At 45.1% G+C, this 25,773-nt stretch overlaps 1 protein-coding gene across 3 annotated transcripts; it reads right to left on the bottom strand.

Annotated features, from left to right (window-relative positions):
• On the bottom strand, nucleotides 1–25,663 carry LOC111152322 (transcription factor AP-2 beta). Of its 3 annotated transcripts, none has more exons than XM_022510815.1 (8): nucleotides 25,533–25,580; nucleotides 20,638–21,096; nucleotides 15,756–15,816; nucleotides 13,280–13,294; nucleotides 7,980–8,199; nucleotides 6,206–6,324; nucleotides 3,860–4,001; nucleotides 341–641 (listed from the first exon to the last, which is right to left on the bottom strand). In XM_022510815.1, the coding sequence occupies exons 1-8, from the start codon at nucleotides 25,578–25,580 to the stop codon at nucleotides 341–343; spliced, it is 1,365 nt and encodes a 454-aa protein (XP_022366523.1). The 3 variants fall into 3 exon arrangements, with proteins under 3 accessions (XP_022366522.1, XP_022366523.1, XP_022366524.1); XM_022510816.1 differs by lacking the exon at nucleotides 25,533–25,580 and adding an exon at nucleotides 22,346–22,372; XM_022510814.1 differs by lacking the exon at nucleotides 13,280–13,294 and having other exon boundaries at nucleotides 1–641; nucleotides 25,533–25,663.
• Between the last annotated feature and the right edge of the window lie 110 nt (nucleotides 25,664–25,773).

Genomic DNA, 25,773 nt, shown 5'->3' on the forward strand with positions numbered 1-25,773 from the left:
TGTTTAGTCTTATGTTTATTTTCCAAAGGGGGAAAATCATGGTTTTCTTTTATTATCAGTATTACTAAGCTCGAAAGAACCGAAGTGGAAAATCCAGACGTTTGTCTCCAAGTGTATCTTGAAATAGACACTGAGAACCGATATTGTTGCTCCGTTGTACGCCTCAGTTTTTTTTTTAGTTATTTAGCTCTTTTTTTTAAAATTTGATTGTATGTGTATTCTACCTAATATAATTCTTCCAAGCCAATCCAACATTTTAAAGCTAAAGTTAAATTTTTTGTTTTCCTTTTGTATTTAAAACATTTTTCTTTCTTTCTTTCTTTTTTTTTTTTTTAATTTTTCATTTCCTGTGTTTCTCCTCCTTGTCGCCAGTTTTACTACCTGGGCCTTCCCCAGACGTGTGCCTGTTAGTGGTGGTGTTGTTCAAGAACATCTTGTCCATGCCTTTGAGCGCCTCGGTGAGATAGTTCTGCAGGGCCGTGAGCGCGGCGCAAATGGCCGGGGCGCCGAAGCCGTGCGTGATGAGGCTGAAGTGCGTGAGGCAGCTCTGGATCCCCGGCTCCAGGATGGGGCTAGGCCTGCTGTTCCCGATTGGCGTCCGGTCCTGCGCCAGCAGATCCGTAAATTCTTTACAGAGTTGCCTGCGAAGAAGGGAAAGGAATGGGGGGCGGGGGGGGGGGGATCACTCAGTGTCGTTGTCATTGGCATTAGAAAGGAGACGCTCACACAAGCCCAGAGGCGCCCGGTCACCATAGAGCCAGAGAGCGAGGCTAATGTGGACGATTCCGCTCTGTTTCCCTTCCCAGCGCTCTCCCTTCTGGAGCAGCTGGGACTAGAAGGAAAGCGGCGGTGGGGAAGTTATGCACCCCTTCTATCCCAAAGCCTTGTCTTTTTTTTTTTTTTCTCAAACCCAATCTTTCCCCCCATCATTCCAGGACCGCTTAAAGTCTGTGTGGGAAATTCGCTAGGCTTTAGCATTTGGATTTGAATATTTAGTAATTTTGGGCTCTTACCTGGCAGTTTTGTAAAAAAACAAAAACAAAAACAAAACCCTTCCCCCTTCTCTCCTCTGCATCGCTAACCTCTTGGTGATCAGACTCAAAAAGCCCTGAAAGATTTAAGCCCCTGAGCCACAAGCCTGTCCCTGGCACAGAAGCAGATTGCCAGAGACTTGCATGGCCCAGGGCAAGCAACTGTTTATTCCAGGAGAGAATGCTGATTCCATTTAAAGCAAAAATCTGTTTACCTGTAGTATTTGGGGAGGAAGATATGTTTTCCCCCCTTTTCCCCTTTTCGCCCTTTCTTTTAAGCACAGGCTACTGAAAATCATTGTACAACAGGATTGTTGTCAATATAAAAGGATCCCTACATTGTTTTAAAAAAAAAAAAAACCTTAACCATCTACAGGTAGGTGTTTAAGACACGGGAGGGTAGATTTTTATTTGTTGAAGGTTTTTATTTCCTCAAGGCAACTACAATTTAGAGGAATCTTTCAGCCTTAGAAATCCTGTGTGCCTAAGTATGAATTAAGCTTATTTGAGAAAATTTTAATATAGGAGGTGGACAAGAGGGTTAATATAGGAGGGTTTTAGCCCAGAAGGTCCAATGGCTTGGCTCTGCTACCAGTCAGAGGAATGACATCCCAAAGGCCATAGCCTTTCACAGACTGGCAGACATCTCCTGTCAGTCTGTTTCCACTGGTTGTGGGAGGGCGGGTGGGGGAGGCGGTGAGAAAGAAAAACTACAGAGTTCCAGTCCCAACCCCTCCACTCTCTTCATGGCCTGACATTTGGGGACATGTGGAGCCTGGACAACAGGTAAACAAGGCAGGTACCTACAGGCCCATATGAGTGACCCTGGGGCATCCTTTGCCAGGGAGATTACTCCCAGGAAGAGTAATGGCTGAAGGAGACAGAGAATACATCCCCCCACTCCCACCTGCAGCAAGAGAAAGGGTTTTGGTTTTAAGACTGGCGGGTAGAGGGACACCTGGGTGGCTCAGTTGGTTAAGCAGCTACCTTCCGCTCAGGTCATGATCCCAGTGTCCTGGGATCGAGTCTCACATCGGGCTCCTTGCTCAGTGGGGAGCCCGCTTCTCCCTTTGCCTCTGCCTGCCACTCTGTCTGCCTGTGCTCGCTTGCTCTCTCTCTAACAAATAAATAAATAAAATTTAAAAAATTAAAAAAAAAAAAAAAAGACCGGCGGGTAGAGAATCCTCACAGACACCGTCTCTCTACCATCCCCACTACTGGTTTCTCAATTCGAAATGCACACCTACATCCTTACAACCAGGAAAAGATAGGTAAGGGTTCTATCTATCTAAATAGGTTAGCTCTTAAGCCTGGGGTACTTTGGAATCACCTGCAGGGCTCAAATGCGCATATCCATGCCTCTGCCCCCCTGATTCCAATTCAGGGAGCTTGGGGCTAGGTCCACAAATAAATACCGTGGAAAAGCTCCCCAGATGATTCTGATACTCACCCCAGGTTAAGAATTGGTGTTCTAAGTGAAGTTACAGGATTTCAAGAGGTGATGAGGTGGGGGAAGTTACAAGCATTCCTTAGGGAAATCCTATTACCTGATTTATACACTAGTTTTATTTTTTCCCCAAAGTACATTTATTCTTTCATGAAGCACCAACAGTTCCCCGACCATCAGAGAGAGAGGCAAGGGGCAGAAGGGCAATAGATCTATTACATTGCTAGTTGGTGCATCAGAAGGAAACCTTCCAAAAAAGAGGATGGGTGCCAGGTTTTGATCGTTGGAAGAGATGGTTAAGGAAGTCTTTCCTTAAGTTTGTACTCATTACCAAAGTGCCAAAAAGGAAATTCTGAACTGGGGAGAACAAATGCTTGGAGTCAAACATTCTAAATCTTCAAAGCCCAAAGCAGGGTCTGTAAGCAATTAAAGTTCTGGGACATTAATATTTTTTGACCCTGCGGAAAGGGGCAATCAAATTCCAATCACGTCTCAAAAACATCTGGACAAATTTGAGCAAATGATTTTTCAGCCTTCCATATATTTCTTTAAATTACGCTGTCAACGGAACAAACCGCGTCCTCCAGCACTAAATAAATGAGCGCCGCTGTTTGGGCCGAGCCTGCGAGAGAAACGTGCGGGTGCACGCAGCGCCGCCCACTGCAGGCCTGAGCCGGCCATAAAACACCAACAATATGACACCCAAGCCAAAGACAGGAGTAAATCAAATAAATAGAAAACCCACTGTAAAAGTTCAAATGAGCTCTAGACCTAAATTTAGCCAGAGATTTACTGTTTTCCCCTCTGGAGTTGTAGTAAATTTTGCGTCTGTGGAAGATGCCAAACAGCAACGTTGGAAAGAGAATAATTAGAGCTGTGGGTAGAGATGGGTGCACGTGGGTGACATAAAGACACCCAGAGCATGCATATGACAGAGAGAGGTGAACCTGGCAGAAATGGGCACCTAGGGATCCGGGGAAGAACTCGAACAAGGACCAACCCAGAGAAAGTCTGCCTGGTCTCCCCAGGGTTGGGGAGAAGAGCTATAAAAAGCCTGGATTCATATTAATAAAGCCATTCCCCCCCCCAACAAAACTTGGTAATAGAGCAGACCCAGACAAACCCATAGCCCATAATCAACCTGGGTGGGGAGGAGGGAGGAGAGAGGAGAGAGAGAAGGGCAGCAGGGTGGAGCCCGGAGAGCTCCTTGCCAGCAATCCGCAGGCTGCAAAAGCTACTTCTACCACTGAGCTGCTTCCCTGCTCCACCAGTGGGGGCTGCATTGCCTCCCCAGCACTGCCCCCCCCCCCCCCGCCCCCTGCCCAAGGAGTTGATGAGGTGATGCAGCAGGGTGGGAGGGCTGAGAGTCTAGGACACTCACTTGGTAGCCAGCAGCATATTCTTTCGGGAATGCAGGTCACTGGGGTCGGTGTGCTGCCGGTTCAAATACTCCGAAACAGCTTTAGCAGGAAACTCCGTTTCACAAATATACCCAAAATCCCGAGCTAAGTGAACAGCTTCTCCTGAAAAGACAGCAGCAGAGGTAATAATCAGTCCCTATTTCCTAATCATCCCAGGCTAAGAGATCCTTCCTGGTCAACTGTTGGTATTTACAGAAGAGACCAGCTGTTGGGGGCAAAAGCAAAGGTGAGACTGAAGCCCAAATAAAAATGACTCTCAGGTCATAAAGTTGATGGAAGAAACTTTGCTCCTGCTGCTCTTTCCAGCCTCTCCTTGATGATCCTTTTAGCCAAGTCTTAGCTAGACATCTCCGGAATAGCTTCGGGCTTCCTACACCCCATGTTTTCTCTTAAGAGAAAGATGGGCAGATAGTTCAGGAGTCACCTTACAATTGCACCTAGACAGTTGGCTGGATATTGGAACCAGATTTCCCTCCTCCTTTTAAAAGCACCTGTTGCACCTGCTTTAAATAAAATTTAAAAGTATTCCTATCTTTTTGTATTATCTTTTGTATCTTCCTATAACTGCACTAGGACAAAAACCCCCTCTTATTAATAATATACATATAACCATAATTCCATGTGTGTACATGCCCACATATATTAAAGAACATATGTAAAACATATATGGAATAAGTGTTTCTGTCCAGCAATGAAGTATTCATTCTTTGTCAGTTCCCTGATAGGTTTCAGGTTTCTCCTTAGAGGGTCCTGTCATCATCTTCCTACTTAAGGACTTTCCACTGCACAAGATGACACAGCAACTACAGAAAACCCGGACACCTGAGAGATTCCTCGGCTAATGTGGAAGTCCGTTTCAAATAAAGCATTATTACCCTTTAATGCACAGCCTTAGGTGTTCAAGGGATGATGCCAAACATGAAAAAGAGATATGTTGAATTATCCCATAGTTACCATATTTTTAAGGGGCATGGCTTACTTTTAATCATAATCATTATAGTAACAAAAAAAAAAAAAAAAAGACTTCAGGCATGATGCTTACAATGATCCAGATCCATAAAACTGAAAACTGCCAAATGAATATTGGAATTTCAGTAGTTTTCCTGTTTCGTCCCTTCTCCACCCAAATTCACATCTTGGATAGAGATTACCTTTACTGCTTTTACAAAATAAGGACAGTGATATTAGTAATTCCCTGAAGGGCAAAAAACAACCTCCCATCCCACCCCACCCCACCCCACTCCCAGGGGCTGAGTCAACTGCTAATAAGTGTGATAAGGAAATTTGGTGACTGCTGCCCCTGGAGGGTAAGTTTGGGCCAGACAATTTTGCCTTAAAGATGGCAAAGTGCAACGCCTATGAATGTGATGACTTTATGGTTGTTACTTGCATGTTCTAAGATCTCCAAAAATCAGTTCCCCATAGGAGTGTCATAATATCACATCCATAAAATAGGAAAAAAAAAAAAAAACAAGACCAACATGTTAGACTCTAGAGAAAATTCTACTTCCTTCATTAGGACCATCTGGCTGTATTTCCTATCCCTTCCCCATCCTGCAAATTAACTGCAGATCCTCTTGTTCTCAACTGTGTAGAAGATCCTGTTTATTATATACCATAAATATCATCCCCAACCCCAAAATGATGAGCAAATTAGAATGTGCTTGTTATAATTATGGGCCTTTAATTCACAATCAATGAATCTACACAGAAGGTCCTATGTGACTCCCCTCCTTGTTTCCTCGATCCCATTTTTTCCTAGGCCTCATTGGCTTCACTAAGCCAATTTCATCAATAATAAGTCCCAGGTAATCAGTAGGAGATAGGACCCTGGGAGTGGCATGAGATTTAAAATAACCATAGGGGTCATGAATGCAATAATAGTTTGATAAACTGACAATGTGTTTTCTACTACTGACGATTCAGAGGTAGAACCTGGGAAGGAGAGAGGTCTAGAATGCATTGCTGCTTCCGGAGTTACCTTGCAAGAGTTCATGCAGAGGGGTTTCACACACTGCATCCTGCACCTGATGGCAGATGTGACCCCTGCACTGCTTTAGCGCCTGGACCTGAGCACTCTTCAGAGCTTAGGGACCCTCACACATGTCCCTTGGCCTCTCTGCAATTGCCAGCTCCCTCTAAGTAAAAGGACCTTTGAACTTCTCTCAGGCAGCCGCTTGACATCCAACTCATAAGGGCACAACAATCGCAATGATTTCCAGTTAATCATGAAATGTGTAAAATGTCAGCCTTCAGCCAACAGTTAAACTCAGCCACTTCGTGAAATGGCCACACGTCTTGCTTACCTTCCACCAGGGAGGTGAGTAACGTGACATTTGCTGCTTTGCGCCTGCCCGCGGGTAAATTCAAACCGATTTTTTCTAGCCTTTCTCGCAAAGATCTCCCCCCATTTTTCGATTTGGCTCTGAAATTGCAAGAATTAACATTCTGATTAACCTCAGAGTGTTCCTGAAACAAAGTTTAGACTTAGCAATCTAAAGCCCAGTGGAGCTTGAAGAGGTTTTAACTCGAGGTTAGCACATTTTCCCCCTTTCCTTTTGGTTATTTGCTGATAGTTTGCTGAGGTTTGCTTAATTTCTGCAATACAGAGCATTAAAAAAAAAAATTGAGTCGTTTTCTTTTTTTTTAATCTCATGAGGAAAAAAAAATGATACCAGATGGGAATAATCAGGGTTTAGGTTGTGGGTCCAGAAAAGGTAGAAGTTGCATAGGCAACACACAAGCTCTTTCCTTGTAATGGAGCCAGTTAGGTGAACATAAACTGGGCAAGCACAACCTTGTTGAAAAGAGGGAAAGAACTGGGTGGTTCAGAGAGAAGGCACTAACTAGCTGAAACAGGTGGGGTTTTCCAGGAAGGAAGGGGTCAAGAGTCGATATAAAATGGGAGTTGGGTTAAAAGGGGAAGGAAGACTGAAACATGAAACCAACATGATGATGGTAATCGCAGTAACTGTTAAACTAACACTTTAGGGAATTTAGTTATGCGATAAGCACTGTATATTGATTATCTCACTTAATCTCATAGCAAGTTTTATACACACACGCTCAATGCCCAGGGGTGATTGAAAGAAACTTCCACACTCCGGGGCTCAAAGGGCTCATTTCAGGAGAGCAGAGCAAGAGGATTCAAAGTGAGAAAAATCCATGAGTCACACATTTACTTCCTCCCCAAATTCTCCCTCTATGTGTTAAATTCTGGGCAAAAATACAAGAAAAAAAACAGTTACTCTGACCTCTCTTGTGGTACTGTTCACACAGCCACTTTCAGGAAAGAAAGGGACTTTCAACTCCCCAAAGAGGCTAACTTGAAAAGTTCATCTCCTACAGTGTTACCTTCATATTAGAGACAGTACCAAATTGCCCTTCGACCAGGCACAGGCAGAAATTCCGGGGGAAGGCTGTAAATCTGAAGATAAAAGCCATCTCTTCCCGCATATTCCCAAAGGAGTCTATGGAGTGTCTTCTTCCCATATTAAGGAGCACTTGAATGCCCCCAAGAAATAACTATTCCTATTTCATTGTTATTATTGGTGGTGTTCTTGCTGAAGACAGGAGGTCGCAAGTCTAGCATGGAATTTTTCAAACTGCAGGGAACAATGCCTTGGTGGGCAGTGACCAATTTAGTCGGCTGCCAACCATATTTTAAAACAAAACAGAGCAATATTACAGTACATTACTGGTACAAAGCAGGTTACTCCATGAAACGTCTGTTTTAAATAAGTGTGTGTAGGTTCTGAGTCTCACTCATGCTACAGAATGCCCTCCAAGTGTCCCGGGGAGAAAAAGAGCCAGGCGCCAGGCACAGGGCAGGGAGAGAGGGAGGTTCCCAGCACTGACAACAGCGGGAGAGCGAGCGGCGCGTGCTTGCGGCGCGTGGGTCCCAGGGCGGCGGCGTCTGCGCGCGCGGCCCCCAGCACGTGGCGGCCGTGGCTCTCTGCACTCTCAGCGCGGGAGCCGCGCGCTGGACGCCCGGTTGCTAGGCAACTGCGTCCGGCTATCTGCTGGTTTCCGGGAAAGCCCTCTTCCTTCACCCCGTAATAACCGGTTTGGGGGTTTTACCTTCTGAGGACGCCGCCGAGGAGAGACGCGTTGAGGCATTCGGGAGGCGAAAGCCGTCTCTGAACTTCCCCCACAGTTACTTTGTACTTTGAAGTTGAACTGAGCAGAGACAGACGGCCGGGGACCGAGCAAAATACCTCGCCGGTGTTGACGGACATGCCTCCCAGGAAGCCATCTTTATTCATCATCAGAGAAGTCACAGATTTGGGAGGAACCGGAACTAGAGAGAAAAAAAAAAAATGCCATAAAGGTGACCGGGTTTCGATCGTGGTGACCGGCTGATAGAATGTGTCGGTGCGTGCGCAGGGGCGAGGCCACAGGACAGGCGCCAAGTGGAAAGCTGGAGGAGGAAGTGTTTGTTCCAGTAGGGCTGCCGTGCGTTCAGAGCACTGTGTACAAACAAATGGAAAAGCCATCACTCCTCTGGAAACTTACCCCATATGTGTAGACCTATGCGTGTCGCTTGTCACAGTCCCGCTCACTATACAAATCAAGAAAACTCACGGCCTAGAGTTTGGATTGTGCTGCGAAACCCGGCGAATCCTATTTCATCATGTGCTAGCTTGTGACCTGAGACATCTCAGTGAACCTTTCTGAATCTCAGATTCCTCAACGGTCTCCTAAGGCTAATAACCACATTTGGTGCTGAAGTCTGAAAGTGATTATACTATAAATGATATAAAATGGTAATATCGGTGTTCTTTATGGGAACCCCTCCCTTCTTTCCTATTGGACCCATTTATGTGGTCATCACTGGAGAGCACAGGAGAGTGGGCCCTATCACAGACACTGTGCTCAAGAACAGCCAAGTAATACCATTATGCTTGGGCTCAAAGGAGATGCTCATTGCTCCAAAGTGGATCTCATTCTTCTCTACATCATAACAATACATTCATTTAGAAGTGAACCCAAATGCTCCTCTCCAGTGAAAGCAATTCCACAGTGACATGAATTTTGTTTACAAATTAACTAAAGCGCCGGCTGGTGATTGGAGCAGTTTTATGATTTACAACAGGTGCCCTGATCAATCAACCAATCACTCTAATTCATGTGAGCGGAGGTCTTGCCTTGCCCCAGTTGTTTCATTTCGGCAAGTAATTGATAACAAACCGCACTCAAGGTATGTTTTATGCAGAAGTTAATAAGAGCTGACAGCTGGTTGCCACTGCTACCCAGGCTCATTCAGTCTCTCCAGCCTGTATGTCTGTTTAATTGTGTTTCAGTGTCATCTGTACCTCAGGAAGAGGCGGGGCTCAGTAGAACCAGAAGGCTGGGAATGAGGAATAATGAATGGTCAATGTCCCAGTTCTTGCTGGCCATCTTACTCCCTCGGAGTTCTACACAGCTGAAGCCCATTTTCTTTCTGCAGGTTCTAGAAGCCACAGGGCAGGTGACTTTTCCTGACTTGCCTCACACCTTAGCTACTTCCAGTGGGATATGAAGCTCCCAAATCTTCAAACAGTATTTGTTGAACATGCATCTGGCATGAAAAAGGTTTCCACTCCTTCTCTTTAAGAAACACAATGTCTCATCCTATAATCCTGGTAGGGGAAAGATAAGCTCTTTCCACCATCTCGAGCCTAGAATACTATATATCAAACAAGTTGCACAACCTCTCTTGTATAGAACAGAATAACCAACACTGAGTATTTTTGTGACAGCTTATTCTCTCTACTACAGATTCTGTCATTCAGACCTCCATGATTGTCTAGAAATTGCTGAAAGCCAGGTAGGTCCCAAATTTCTTATTTATTAGGAATTGCATTTGGCCCTTTAGAAACATCTTGTGGAAAAGGATTTTCCTAGGAGAATGGATGGGGGTTCTGGACCATTCCCTTTTGCTACTCCTTAGTACACATTTTGGTATATCTGGATCTGTCTACAGAGTCCAAAGCCTTGTCTCAGGGCAGGTGAATGATGTTAGGTAACAGAGTGGATCTTCTGCACAGCTGTGATGGTGGTGGGGCTCAACAGAGGGTGCTTTCTTCTTTCTGATTCCCTTCATCATATTCTTATCAGTGAAGCTGCTTCCCATTTGAGAGTGAGCCAATGAAAAGTCCAAGTGCAAGTATTAATTAAATTTGAGTAAAATATGGAGTTAAAGTTATTTAAAAGTGAGTGATTTGGGTGGGAACACCCTGTTATTTAATTCTCTTACACAACATCTACATCTGTTTTGATCCGCCTTATTCTTTGCAATACTCTCAATTTTCATCTTTCAGATTCATATTCAAAAACTCTAAGCAAATAATTTATGATCATAGGAATTAACATCAGATAATCTTGGAGAAACTTTTCCCCAAAATACAGATGATGGCCTTTTGTAATTTTAACATGGTAAGAACTATAGAAATAAACTGCACAAAAATCTACCTTCGACACTCAGCAATGTTTTTATATATAATATTTAATACTATTAAATATTTTTTAGAAAGAATATTTTAACAATAAAGAACCTCGCTAAGCTGAACATAGTAAGTTCAGTTCCAATTTCCCATATTGGACAACAAAATATCTCCTTAGGTTTGTAATTTATCTGCTTCTGAGAGTCCCAGTTGTCAAATCTCCTGAAGAGCCAGGCCTTTAGAGACACTTTATAACCTGCCCTCTAATTTCACTATTGTTAATTGCCTGATTTACCTGACAAGAGCCATTTCCTATGGGGAATGTATATTGTTCCCTCCTGTGGGCTGTACCTTTCCCAAATGCATTATCACTTAAATATCACAAATCCAGTTAGCTTCTGTCAGCACGCCACTGTTCTTTTGTTGTTGTTGTTTTCCCCCCAAAGAGGCAAACTATTGGAGCAGACATGCTTCAGGTTATATTTCCATTTTCTTAATTTAAGTATAAATCATGTTCCTACCCTCTACCCTCTCATCTTTAGGTTCTAACCCTCTCCTACTCTGGCCTTAAACCTAGACCCTAGACTAGGTCTAGGTAGCATAGATCCTACCCATTTCTTGTCCTAACTTTCCTTAAAATCCCTAGCACTATTATCTACCTTCCCTTCCACTCTCACACCTGCTTAGCTCAGCTGATTAACCCCATATTTTATTCTCTTTGTCTTTTCCCTTCTGCTTTCCTCCAGCTTATCAATAAACCCAGAAAGCAACAGGGCCCGGTTGATTTGTTAGTAATTATGAGCACACTGTTCCTGCTCATGGAACCCAGAGATGACTAAGATAGGTTTAAAGCGACAGCAGGAAATGGTAAGGAAATGGAGCATAGCAAAACTCAGCGTGAAGCTTTCAGTTCTTTACATGTTTACAATTTTCTGTGCATATATTAAAACCGGTGGGTTTTTTTCCCCCGTTTGGTTCTCCACTGCATATTATGACCAACTCCTGGATGTCACATCCACAAAACTTGCTCCCCTCTTTTTTTTTTCTTGCATTATATTGGGGAGAAGAAGAAAGGTTTAAAACTGATCAATGTTTCATTACAGTGACTGGAATTTTATTTAAGAGAGAAAAAGAAAGACTGATTAGAGAAAGTATTATTCATTAGTGGACTACAGAGAGCCAAATGGTTAATAGACTAGCACTTAATCTGTATTCTTTAAACTTAAGTATGAAATTGGAGCCTTGATATCTTTGTATTTGATTGCAAACAGACCCCCTATGGCTCTGATTTGCTGGTGGCGAGGAAGGGAAGAAATGAACCCATTTAATAGATTCAAGGATAAGTCCCCCCTGAAAGATACTCAGACTTAAATATGTCTGCTACACCAGGAAGCTACCAAGAGTTTGAACATTGCTTGAAATAATTACTTCTCACTAGCAGAACATCCCCTTCCTTTATACTTGCATTGTTTCTAATCTACCTGAGGGCTAAATGTTATTTCACATGGATATATAGCACATCTATAAATGTGAGCACCAAATTCCTGGAAAGAAAAATAAAAGGATTCTTACAAAGAAAGCTGGAATATAAAGAACTACAAACATCCAGGGTTAACATCCCTCTAGGGACAAAGTCTAAGAGTCTAGAAACTGAATTGGGTCCCATCACTTACTCTGTGTGGGACCTTGAGAAAGTCATTTATCTTCTCTCTGTCTCAGTTTTTTCACTGGGAGTGGAGGGGGGTGGGATTTGGAGAAGAGTGACTAACCTTTCCAACTTTGAAATTCTGTGAACTCTGATTACTCCCTGGGTGGCTGGAATGTATCTTAGAATCTCCAGTTGAATAAATACCTGTTGGGATCCAAGTCAGCCCTGGAAATGCGAACCTCTTCCTTTGAGGGGAAACTCATACCTTTTCAGAGGCTCTGACACTCTTGGTGCTTTTTACCTTCTAGGTCAGAAGGAAGAATCCTAACATTGTAATGAAATTGGCAATTTCTTCATAACCCCTCCCCCACCCCAAAGAAAATCCACACTAACCAAAGTGTTTATATGGGGAAGGGGCCAGAACTAACGGGAAAAAAGTGGGAGAGAACTGAGGTTGAACTGAAACTAACCAAACAGGATATCCCTAAGACCAATCAAAATGCCCCACAGTCACATTTGAACCTTGGATTCCAGCCATGCAAGCCTTTCCAAGAAATCCCAGCATATTTTCTGCTCTCTAAGGTGTCAAACCGATTGCATATTAGCCTCTGATTGCACCGAAAACTTTTTCTTAAAGCCTAGGTGAGCCTTTTTTTAATTTAAGCTATAGGATGGTGGCAGTGATCATATGTATCAGTTGGGCACTAACCTGCCCCCTCCCCAGCCCAGATTCCTAATCTTAATGGAACTGAGAGTTAAGAATGATTTTTTAATGTCTCGTTGGATTTTTAGACTGTTAATGTACCGAATCCTTCTCATTATTACTTTATTGATTGCTCATTGACCAGCCCCCTTCAAATCGTATTAACCACCCTCTGCCGGTTTAGATTAGGAGAGTTTAAAAAGTACCTTTCATTACTCCCTCCACTCCTGCCTTGGAGTTGAGACTCGGCATCTTAATGGGAGCTCTAATGGGGCAGCTAAGAGGAGAGGGGCCACGGTCCCTGCCGATTGCATTAATAGCTCAAAGGGGGCCAATACAGAAAATTAGCCGTAAACGAGCTCTGGAGATCTTCAAATGAAAGAGCCATTTATCACGCTGGCTACCTTCACTCCACTCGTTTGCTCTCTCTACTGGGAACAACTCATTTCCTCTTAACTAAATTACTTCAGAAATGTCAGCTAAGCCCAGATAGCAAACATAACAAGAGAGCTAGCTTATAATCTATAGGGTGATATCAACACGGGTGAAAAATTGGATTGGTTAAATTTTAGGAGGGAGCCCTTCAATAATTAGAGTGAGAGACATAAAGATATATATCCTTTATGCCCAAGTCTTCTGGCTTCAGTATACATAATGGCAGAGACATCCGAACCTGGATCAGTGGCTGCACTTTTATTAACGAGGCAGACTTTTTAAAATCTCTCTACAAAACATAACTTTTTTAAAAAAATCGCTCTAAAAGCCCAGTAGAACATAAAGTAACCAAGTCCCTTGCTAGTTGTTGAAATTAAGAAAATTTATTTCAGAAACTTTCTTACCTCCTTTTTTATGAAATTAATCTCTGGGAGAGATCCCTTAAAGGCGAGGGGAGGGGACAAAGATGAGAGACCAGAGGGCCAGGAAGGAGCAAGTGAATCCATACCCTTAAGTGGTTCATAGTTATCTAGAACAGTAAATCAACCACTTATTCCTATTTTACCTATGCCTCTCTAAATATAAACATATATTAGGATCTTTTCTTCATGTAATAAAGCAAATACCTGAAATATTAAATAATGGAGTTAACCTAACACTTCATATTCATACCTTGCCCTCTAACTCAACAAAGTGACTGGGATGCCACTTAGTTGTTTAAAGCTGCACAAAGTCTTTTTTAAAAAGGCTTTCAGAGCCAGAAAAAGTACTCCATGTTTTCAAAATAGAACCAGCAACTTCAGTCAATATTCTCCTTTTCTTATTACCGGAGATACCCTTCTACATAGATAATCACATTTTGCTGACAAACATTTACAAGCCCTGAAACCCAAGCATCCCACATCTAAGAACATTTTCAGCTCCGTTTTGTTAAGCAAGCTAAGTTCCAAATATTTTTATTGGCCTGCCTATTAATAACATTTCTGATTGGTCATCTGTTGGGCATGCCCCACTGACAGCCCAAATGTTGTTTCTAGGATACAGAACCCCGAGATAAGGAGTTCAAGTCTTCCATGAAAAGGGAGGGGGAGCTGAAACAAAAAAGCCAATGGAGAAGTGCCTCCCCACCCTCCCCTACTCACCCTCATCAACCAGCAATTAACCAAAAGAGAAGGACCCCAGAGGAAATGGTGAAAGTGAGCTGTCAGCACAGTTGCAAATCTAAGCACCAAGACTGGGTGTCTGAGCAAACCCAAAAGCTGGCATTAAAAACTGGAGTGATACTATCTAAAATAATAATAATAATAATAATAAATAAATAAAATAAAAAATGAAATGATACTATCTAAAGCAGAGAGGGAGGGATGTTTGGAGCAACACTTAAAATAAATAGTTTTGCCCCAAATTTTACTATTTCTTCTTCAGGATATTACATTCCAAAGCCAAATGGCATTATTCCAAGTACAGCTCCCCCTCTCCCATCCTCCACCTCTTAAAGCCACTTTTTCTGTCTGTATAAAAGAAGATAATTTAGAATACCTAACCCTGTTTGGAATTCTGACTTCACAGCGCTCCTACTGTAACAGCTTGACTTTGGGTTACTTTCCAAAGCACTTTTTCTTCAATTATTTTTGTGAGTGTTATGTGGCTCAAATTAATCATAAATGACTGAAGCTAGAGATTGTTGACACCAAATATAAGGATGGGCCTTTTTCCAGAATCGATAAGCAAGGGTTACAGTAGTTAAAATTTTATCTCCAAATACCAGTTCTTGTGATAATTAAAGATTGCACTGTATACACATTCAGGCTCCTAAATAGTGGCACGTGAGTGACTTTCGGGCCTTTCGGCAGCCACACTAATCGCCAGGCATTCTCTCAGTGACTGTCAGAAGAGAGGGGGAAAAATTAAGCAGCTGCAATACGCCCGAAATGAGTTATTGTAATTACATTTAATTAGTTTAATTAGTTAATTATTTTGCTTACAGCTGTACAAGAGACTGCAAACATTTGTTAATATCACATGCCCTTTAACAGTATGGGGTGATTCCACAGTCACACTAAATCATGAATGCATATGTAGAAAGATTTAGGAATGGGCATAGGCTGTCTCAATGTCTTAGGATGTGCATATTTAACAACACATTTGGCACAATTTTTTAAAACATAATAAGAGACAACTCCTAAAACACAGGGAACTGGAAACAGAATTACCACGCACACACACACCAAATACAAAAGCAAGAAGAGGAACTATCTCAACAACTTTGGGTTTAGCCTAGCAAATTCCAGTTATCAATGAAATAATTATAGCACATTTTTGAAAGCAGTGTTTCCTAGTCAGTTTCATACATGATGGTAGTTCAGTTATTTAAGATACATCTAGAATTGCTACCAAATGGACCCCGAGAAAAATACCAATAGTCTCTGTCCCTTTGTGTCTTATCTGGGCTTCTGCCTTTGGTTGCCCCCACCCCCAAATTTCCTTCTTCCGGACATGCCTTTTTTCATCTGGATAGCCCCTGTCCTATGACTGTGAACAAACGTTTCTGTCTTCTAAAATAACTAAATCCCCCAAAGTGAAAACTCATAAAGACATGACTGCACAGGAAAACTCTGCTTACTTTTGGGAGGGATAATCCATACCTTTTTTTATGACAGACTGGTCCAATAGATTCATGCCGCTGTTATTGGCATCTTCAACTGACTGTGAATATAAAAACATCACTATTCAAATTGACTGGATATTAAAGAATTGCACACATAAATCATGTCATTCCAAACTGGAGTTTCTGTTATTTCCATTTATATTAATTCACAAAGGGAGGTTTTATTATTATCATTATTACCTCCAAATCAACATGGAAATGAAATTCACCCAAATTATAAATTCTTCCAATGGAAGCAGAGGAAAAAGGAAACTGTGAGAGACATCTGGGATGCAGTATTGGTTTAGTTATTATATTAAACATAGATGTTACACAGACATATAAAATTTTATATTATTTGCTCTTATGAATTGTGAAAATTTGGCAATAGCTGAAAGATTTTCACCAATATTAGTAAGAATAATTTCTGTTTTCAATTCTATCCCAGCACATCTTAACCCTAGAGTCATTTTACAAATACATAATAGTTTACATTATGGGATTTTAATTAAAGTCTGAGCAATTTGGAATGGAATGCAAACAGCAACACATAGGAACACGTTTGCAAGCTGGCAGGACCGCACACCCATGCAGTCCATACACGTCCTTGTGTGCTATGAATTTCATGCTGCATGATAATCCCTGCGAGGAACCTGCACAATTTGTTCCCCACCCCTATCCTGCTGCTGCTACTTCCCAGCAAGAAACACACCTGTTAGGAGGGAAGTAACTACAGACACACAGATACAGAGACTCAGATCCTCCCAGGCAGCACCTAGGTAATGGCAAAGAGCATTCATCTTCTGTGCCACAGTCTTATCCTAAAAAAGGGAAGTTTCAACCCTGGGTGTTGGCAGCACTTCTGATGGGAAATACCTGTTAGAATGAGTTTCTTTTCTTTCTTTTTTTTTTTTTTTTTTTTTTGGAATGAGTTTCTTACTGTCAGGATGCACAAGAACAGAGTTCTGGCTGTGTATCCCAGAGCATCCAAAAGTATTGTACTCCCTCCTCCATTTCCCAAAGAAAAATAAATACTAGGTCTTTCTAAAATGTACTGCTGCTTTCCCTGATTCTTAGAAACCTAAGTTTGGACCAGTTTGTCACCCACTCTACAGGGAAGTAAAAAGCAAAGGGCTTGAGAGTGAGGCTATGTTTTCACAGCACCTTCCACCCACTCACGCTGCATCCCCAGACAGGGCGTGTGTTCATCACAAGGAGGAGACTGTCTACCCCAAACAAGCAGCACATTAGAAATGAGATGATCTAATCGCGAAGGGAGCATGTTAATTTGTTTCTTTTCGTTTTTAATAGTCACTCTTCAGTTGTCGGAAAGGTGAGGAAAATTGTTATTCTCTGTAAGAACCGTTTTCCATGTTGCAACATGCCATGTACATATTAAGAAATAGTAAAAACTTCTTTTAAAAAAAATACTTCATATAACTTGTTTGAAACTCCTCAGGAGACCCTGCCCCCCCCCCACACGATTCACACCTTGCTATGCTCATGTGTCTACAATGTGAGGTATCCACTCAAGACAAAAATAATCGCCTGTGTCTGGGGGCGGGCTGGCCAGGAATCTGAGAGGCCAGGACCCAGGCTCCCCCACACCTCACCCTCACATCGATACGTAAATATGTATATACGCCTCATCAGCGACGTGGGGTAGTTGTGGTAGTTAATGAGAAGGCTCTTGTCTGATTTTCTATCTAATTACGGCCGCCTGCTGGGTTTTTGTACAGGATATTCACGCAGCATGCTGGCGCTTAATCGTCACAGGGAGGATCGTAAAGATTTAATTAGGACTGCATGCGGAAGCGCAGAAAAACAACTCAGACTCGTAATTACTAGACTTCTTTAGTTAAAAGTGATACCAGGGGTTGCTTTAAGACACTAGAGTATGTTTGAGAGAGAGAGAGAGAGAGAGAGAGAGAGAGAGAGGGTGTGTGGGTGGGGGGGGGGGGTAGATTTGACAACATCCTGATATGTTTATACTCAGGGGTAGTAGAGGTGAGAGAGGTTAGAGAGCAAAGACTGGAAAGAAGAGGTGTTCACGACAACTTAACTCCAAACTAGGTGTCATCTCACTCCATCTTTCTTTCTGATGCTGTTTTTCTGAGTTTTTAACACTGCGCCCCCCAACATACATACACACAATGGGTGAAATGTAGCATACCCAGAACCCAAACAGCGATTTGCTAGTTTAATAGCCCCTGCGAGTAAATTGAAATAGAAATTGACAGGGTTTTATAGTTTCGTTTAAAAAATATTAGAAGCATTTGGTTAATTAGCTCCCGTCCTTCTCTTCTCTCACGGTCGGGGCGGTGGCCCTCTGCGTGTGTGTCCGGGTCACCCAACACACCCCCACACCAAGCCTCAGCCAGGTGAGTACCCCTCGCTAGGAAGCCCATTGGCCCAGCAGTGCCCTGGGGATCTCTCTGGTCTGCCGCTGGGGGCCGGGGGGGGGGGGGGGGGGGGGGGTGGTGGATCCGGAACACAGAACAGGTTCTTGAGATCGAACAGTGACTGAGTTCCAAGCCGAGGCACTCTCTGGTCCCTTCTTAAAAGACTGGTCGGGCGCAGCCAACCCAATCCGTTGCTGCAGGAAACGGCGAGATCCCCACAGACTCTTGTAACTTCAGCTCCCCCCACCTTGCCCCCTTGCGCTCCAGATCCCTAATTCGGAAGTGGATCCTCCAAGATGGAGCAGATGGGGCACAGTCTCTGCATTCAGGGCTCTGGTCCTAGGTACATCTTCTACCCTTTCTTCGTCACCTGTCCCGTGTCACGTCAAGCACACCCGGGCCTCGGAAGGCCTGTCATAGCCGCGGAAGCAGAGATCGTCCGTCCCCGCTGCCTGGGACAGGCGTGGGGTGTCTCCCCCCCCGACCCCCTGCACTGAGGGTCGTCCAGATAAAGTCCGGCGAGCCACCCCACCTCGCCAGAGGAGCGGCTACGAAGCTTCTGCGGGAGGAACCCGGCAGAGGTGTGTGGGCGGGGAGCACGCGTGGGCCGGGGCCTGCGCCTTCTCTCCTCGCGGCTCTCTGCACCTCGCTGTCCGAGTTCCGACGCAACAACTCAGCCTGCCGCGCGACGCCTGGACAAGGCTGTTCTCCCCAACACACACTGAACTGCTCTTGTTCTCTCGTCTTTTGCATTTGGCCAAACACTCAAAACCCCTCTTTAATCTAAACCTAAACTAAAACTAAAGAAATATATTCCCTCTTTTAGGACAATTCCTGGGTTCAGTTGACTAAGTCACTCGGCTGCGGGGTGATGGTTACGCGGCTAGTGTGTTAGCATTGCCAACAGCATTGGTGATGAGTTGATCCACTTTCATTATCTGGCACTTTGAGCGCACCCAGGAAGGTTAATTTAAGAACTTACGCCCCCTCCCCCAAACCACACACATTACCCCAGTACATTTTTTTAAAAAGCTATTAAATATTTTTCTTGTATGGTATTCCAAAAAGAGCAATCCCTCCAGACAGGGATAATAAAGCTTGATTAAACCAACAGAACTATCGTTCTTATTACTACGGGCAAATCCAACCACAAATCAGGTGATTCCATCATTTTTGGAAATAATAAATAACTGAATTTCCTCTAAAACAATAAACCATCATTAACTGCACACAGGCCGCATTTGATGCTGTCGCCATATTTTAACTCTTCGAAATACATTCTTTTTCAAGTAAGGTAAAAAAGGACTCAAGTACTCTTTTTTCTTCCCCATTTCATTTTTCTTTGCTTTAGAGGTATGTCTAAAATGATGCATAATATACACAACTATGCCAATGAGACGGAAGTGTCAAATACCTCTCAACCATATTTATCTTTTCTGCAGACTATTTAAATTAGGGAGCAAAAGGAGACCTGCTCAGAATCACCCAGACAGTTTTTAGAAATCATTTCTTTGATGTTTCTTTGTTTAGTTTAACCAAGTATTCTCAACCAAATCAGGCTCCATTGTGTAGGTTGCAGATGGGTTAGGGAGTGGGTGGGGGGGAGTGTTTTGAGCCTTTTGTTTTAAGAAACAAACACGTGATGCCTCTTTAACTGGGATAGTGGCTTTGGGGACAGGAGAATATTAACGGAGGGGGAGGACTAAAGAGGGATGTGAAGAATATTGCTCCACAGTCATTTAATGGATCAAAAGGTGAAAACAATCTCCAAAATGGTATGTGTCCTCTTGGACTCCCAAGCAAAATTATGGCTTTCTGGGTCTCTCCCCACAATTATTCCATTTCTCAGGAGATGACTCTGGAACTCAGTTATCTTGAAAAAGGGCTCAGCAGTTTATGAGACATTCAAAATAGGACCCAGTTTGGACAATCATAGCACATGTTTTTCTTCCCATGTGCTTTGTCATGCTTAACATCCAGCAGGAACCTCTGGAGCCCGAGAGGATCCTGTGCCTCTCTGCTGAAGCTCCAGACTCTAGGCAGCCCAGTCTGTCACCTGCCTTGTCAGGAGGCCAGGCCCACTAAGGCACATGCATGGGGAATTGGTTGGGAAGGGTACCCAGCTGGGTGGCACAAAGTACAAGGGACTAGGAAGTAGCTAAGGCAAGACAAAAAACATCTAACCTTAACTCTAATGATGCTAAACTACCAACACACACACAAATATTTTTTTCCTTCGTGATTTCATTTCAAGTGGTTCCAGCTTTCATAATCGGACCTCCAGAAATCGCCACTACAGGCCATACCAGTACAACACAGAAACAGTTATATATGTGGTGTCCAGCTATTCCTGTTCTAAAGAGGGAAGCTACCTCCCCCAGAAGACACAGAGCTGCCCCTCCCCCACCCCTCCCATCTCCCGGGGGCATTCGCTATTTATTTATTTATTGTCCTTTTCATTTGTTTGTTTGTGGTTACCTGGACGTCTTCCATTCCGGGATGGCCGAGGCCGTGCAGCGAGAGGCTGTCACCCATGCCCGCGTCCAGGCCGTGGTGCGCCGAATGCAGCAGCACGTCTGGCCGGCGGACCGAGTGGTAGTCCCTCCGGGGGTCGAGGCCCGAGAGCTGGGGCAAGGCTGCCCGAGGCTGGGGCAGGAGAGAGCCGGCTTCCGAACCCACTTCTTGCCGCTGCCGTTGTCCCCAGGGATGCTGCTGGGGCTGGTGCAGTGGGTTCAGGGAGTAGGGGTCGTTGACGTGGGAGTAGGGATCCTGGCTCTGGTGGTAGGGAAGCGGTTGGTAGGGAGGCGGGAAGTAGGGCGGCTGGAAGTCTGACGACGGGGTGTGGGACAGCGGCGGGGCGCTGGAGTAAGGTCCTTGGGATACCGAGCCCAGCTGGGAGAGCCTGGAGCTGTGGCTCGGGACGCCATCATGCCGGTCCTGGGAGCGGAGAGAAGAGAGAGAGAGAAACAGAGTGACAGAGAGAGACAGAAAGAGGGAGAGAGAAAGAGAGAGACAGAGATAGAGAGAGAGAAAGAAAAAAAAAAAAAATACAAGCGACTAATGGAGAAGCCCGGCTTCCGTATATTCTTCCCAGGACAGGGAAAGCAAGAGTCTGAAACTTATACTCCCAAGTTGACTCAGAGGGCACATGATTTCAGCAATTCCAAATGCCAGGCTTTGGGGGAAAAAATGGGGAGAATCACCACCCACTTAACCAACATCTGAGCCTTGTGTTGGGAGTGTAAAGCGGGCAAAAGGAGTGAGGGTAAAGTAACTGTGTATGGGGAGAGATTCTAAATTCCTTGGTTAAAAATACAGTAGCCTTATACAGAGCATTCATTTCCTCTTCTGGGTATTTTAAACTATTTTTTTCTAACTCTTTCAGAGGTCCAAAGCATAACAAATGAAAGTCCATACTTTTGCTGTGCTGCTCCTCCGGTTCAAAACCAACTTCTGCCCTCCCTGGCAACCCAGCCGGCTGACCAAAGAGCTCCCCACAGGACCTGATAATTCCAGGAGCTCTGAGGAATCTGCATGCTCTGAGTTCCCAGTCACCCCTCCCTCCCCTCGAGGAATTAAATAATTTAAATAGTATTTGATTGGAATGACTCTCATTTGAAATCCTATCCTGAGCCCACGTTAAATTAAGTTGAATTGTGGTCCTGAGGAGTTGTTTCTAAAGTTGCTTTTCTGTATTTAATGCTATTAAACTCCAGGGTGTGAAAATGAAGGACCTGGGGTTGGGAAGGGAAAAACAAGAAAAACCCAGACAACTTACTGTTGGGTCTATCTGGAGTGGCAAACTAAGTGGAAGGAGAAGGGGGGGAGGTGTGTGTGTGAGGAGTGTTTAAGTTTCTCCCTCTCCTCCGTGGAAATGCCTTGGTAAAGTCCCTATGGTTCTTTTTGGAGAAACAGTCACCTAAATTTCCAAACTGCAATGGCAAATAAAAAGTTTTTCTCTGAGGCCTCCCCCCTTCCCAGCTGACTCATGGAGCTCAGACGGAGAACACACAATGCAGAGAGAAGCAGCTGCAGCCTCGTCCAATTATGGTGCTAAATTACCAAGCCAAAGGCGCTCAAAGGAAGACAGACAGAGAGAGAGAGACACACGCACAGAGACGGAGAGACAGAGAGACAGTGAGAGGAGGGAGCATGCAATTCTGGTACAACGTGAATCCAAACTCACCATGGATGAATAGGTGTGGACTAACATCTGGAAAAAAAAGCCTGGTTACTGCTCAAAATCAAACAATGATTAAAAAAAAAAAAATCAAGGAGTCCAGCAGAGAAACGAGCTGGACACAGGAGCCGAGCTTGAGGGGTTTCCAGGACAAGCCATCAAAAAAAAAAAAAAAAAAAAAAATCCCCCCCCACCCCCAAACAAGATTGGCGATGCCTGTCACACACAGACAGAACTGTTCATCAGTCTCTTGCTGTCTTTTTGGCCTCTTTTCTTCTGCCGCTCTTTGGGGCTCCAGATGCAGTCCTCTTCCACCCGAAGCTGGGCTCAGACTGCTCGGGCGCCCCTTCCTCCCTCCGCTTGCCTACACCGCCTCATAATAATTGATATTCATGACTATTAATATTACACGAGTACTTTAAAGGGAGAATGGAGGACAAATGGAGCGTGAAGCAGCAGCGAGCGCAGAGCTCCCCTACTATTGTAAATGACGTTCATTCAGTGGAGAATTACTAGATGTAATCAGACGAGGGGGCTGGCAAAGGCAGACTGGGGAAAAAGTTTAGCAGGAAAGAGGCAGAACTTCAATTAACTGAGCCGGGGACACGCGTAAAGCAGCCCCTGCTCCTTTGGACAAGGCAGTGAGGGAGAGCATCGCTGGGGGCTTCTACAGAACGTAGGTGTCCTTGTTCCTGGAGAGGGACTTTCCTAATGGGAAGAACTGATCGCCCTAGGTGCTTTGTGTGCAGATTAAAAAACAAAATAAAAAGGCGTTGCCTCATCATTTGGAGGGGAAAGGAAGGTAAACCAGTGGGCCTGGTTGTTTACAGTGACGTTTAAAGACTTGTACTGAATACTGGAGATTAAGCTTACTTTCTAAAGGACAGGGGCGAGATGGGGGCTTTTCATCCCTTGTGTAGACTTTCCCTCCTTACACTGCACATTCGACCCGTGATTTTTACCTCAGTTTAAAATATATGCAATCAATCTTCAAGTACACTAAACTTATCCTTTCCAGGCAAAGCCAGGGGCAACAGAAAACCTTTTTGGATGTTTCAGGAACCCGTTCAACTGGCCTGACTGCCATTTCTGTTAAAGTTCAACCTTCCTCCCGACTTAAAAAGGTTCCTTCCACAGGGTTGCGGTTTCTCCTATATTACTGAGCAGAAAATTTAGGCTAATAGGGATACCTGCAATATTCTCTCTCCTCTCTCTTCTCCCTCCCCCTCCTCTGTCTTCTCCCCTTCTCTTCACCCCTCCCTCCCATTTTATTCTCCAGTCTCTACCCCTCTTCCACTCCACCCCTCCCTCTTCCTCTCTCCCTCTGTCAGTCCTTTCTGCTCTCCCTCCCTCCTTCCCCATTTAGCCATTTACTTTTTCATAAACTAAGAACAAGTTTCATCCTGCTCACTTTTGGGAACCCACTGAAATCCCTGTATGTATATTCCGAGCTATTTACACACCGTGCCCCCGTCTCCGCCCGTCTCCTGCCCACTTCGGGCGCTTACATTCTTTAGGATACTTCTAGCGACTTCGACTTTACCATTATCCCGCCTGTTAGAGAAAGAAAAGGAGGCCGAACCGAAACAAACCCCACCAGGCGGAGGCGCGGCTCTTCGTTACAGTCAATACACAGCCACAAAAGAGGAAAGGAAAACCCTAATCATCGTTCCGCAGAAAGACGAGTCTCCTCAATCTCCCTTTCTGTCTCCGTATCTCTGTCACTCACACACACACACACACGCACACACGCACACACACACTTAGGAGCTGGCCGAGCTGGGGGCAGCGGGCTGCCTGCGGGACGCGGCGGCCAGGCGGCGGCGGGCCTCGGAGCCCGGGTCCGCCGGCTGACACTCGGCGGGCGGCGTCAGTCGGAGCTTACCGGCCGCTGCAGTGCGCGGCCCATTATCCGCCAGGCGGCTCCCCGCCGGGCTTTCCGGAGTGGTCCCGGCGCGGAGGGGTCGCATTTTCTCCCCCACTGGTTTGGGGGCGCCTCTGTGCGTCCCGCCGCGGTCGTTGGGTACGGCCGACCGAGCGCTCCTGGCCCTCCCAGCCCGGGACTTTGCTTCCCGTCCTCCCTCCTCGCTCCAACTTTTCCGCTTTACGGTCCCGTCGCCCGGCTCGCCAGCTTCGACCTCCCCCCGCCTGGACTCGGCGGCGCCCGTCCTCGAAGCTTTTCTGTCTGTCCTGCCTCCCTCGACGTCTCCTCCAGCCTTCGCTTCCCTCTTGCCCTGGCACCTAAGTCCGGGTCTGCGAGGCCATTCCGCTCCGAGCGAAGTTCCGCGGGCCTCCGCCGACGTGCCCTCCCTGTCCCGCCGCGTGCCCCGCCCGGACGCCCGCCTCGCCCGCCTCGCCCGCGAGCCCCGGAGCTGCCCCGCCGCCGCAGCGGTCGGCGCCCGGGACCGAGAAGGGCAGAGGCGGGCGCGGCCACGGCCCCGCCGGGCGGCACGCGCCCACCCAGCGGCGGGCAACTTCCCCAGCCCGAGGAGAGTTGCGCTAACCCAGCGCTGGAGAGCCGGGCGCGCTGAACAAGGGCAGAACATTGAGTTAAAAATGCCCAGACGCGGGGTGGTTGGACGCACTGGCCCCCAAGAGAGCAAAACACAAGAAAAAATAAAAATAGAAATAAAAGATCTGTTAGGGCTCCTTGGCTTGTGCTCTGTCTGCACCCGTCTAGCCGTCTATCTACCTCCCTCTTTCTAATTTTCCGTCCTCTACTTGGATCCGTTGGTTATTGGTTTCAGAAATATTATTGAAAATAAAAATTAAAAGCCCGAGTCTGTTACGAATGAGGCTTGAAAATCTAATGCTCTCCCACACTCAAAACGAGGAGAGCCTCTGCCTTTATCAGTCCCTATTTCCTCTGCCCACATTCAGTAGCATCGCCTTCCCCATCAGAACCTTAAAGTGGGGGTGGGGGGGGGCGAGGAAGAGAGAAAGAAAAATAAAGGAAAAAGAGAGAGCGCGCGAGAGAAATCTCCTAACTTCAACTAGCCAGATTTCAACCTTAAAGTTCTTTTTCCGAATAGCGAAGTCTCCCCCTTGCCCCTTTTCTAAAAGTTAGAGAAAGCTGAGAAAACCGGCCGGAAATCTACGACTAAACGCCGAAAATATATATCAGTTGGGGTGTCAAGAAGCTCAAATTCTCTATCTGCAAAGCTCTAAGATGCATCCGGGGGTGTCGGCTCACCTCATAGATATCTTCGTACTTGACATTCTCCACGAGCTTCCAGAGCATGATGGCAGCCTGGTCTCTAGGAGGTGAGTGCATTCATGTGAGGAGCAGATGTCTGGCTTCTCAGGACTCCGCTGTCTGTAATGATCCATCTATAATTGGAAATGGGGGATACACACCAAATCCGACGCTCCTCTCCCATCGCAACTTATATCTGTTGTCTCAAACAATAGGCTGGAGAAGTAAGCCTCAGCAG

This window comes from Enhydra lutris, unplaced genomic scaffold (genome assembly GCF_002288905.1).
Source record: "Enhydra lutris kenyoni isolate GAN:26980312 unplaced genomic scaffold, ASM228890v2 scaffoldscaffold28, whole genome shotgun sequence".
NCBI lineage: Eukaryota > Metazoa > Chordata > Mammalia > Carnivora > Mustelidae > Enhydra > Enhydra lutris.

Excerpts from the sequence above, each read along its gene's own strand:
- LOC111152322 (XM_022510814.1), bottom strand. The coding sequence starts at position 25,613 with ATGCACTCACCTCCTAGAGACCAGGCTGCCATCATGCTCTGGAAGCTC. Across the intron at positions 6,325-7,979 it reads CTCGGCGGCGTCCTCAGAAG|AGCCAAATCGAAAAATGGGG; the intron begins GTAAAACCCCCA and ends TTGCAATTTCAG. Across the intron at positions 4,002-6,205 it reads ACTCACCTCCCTGGTGGAAG|GAGAAGCTGTTCACTTAGCT; the intron begins GTAAGCAAGACG and ends CTGTCTTTTCAG.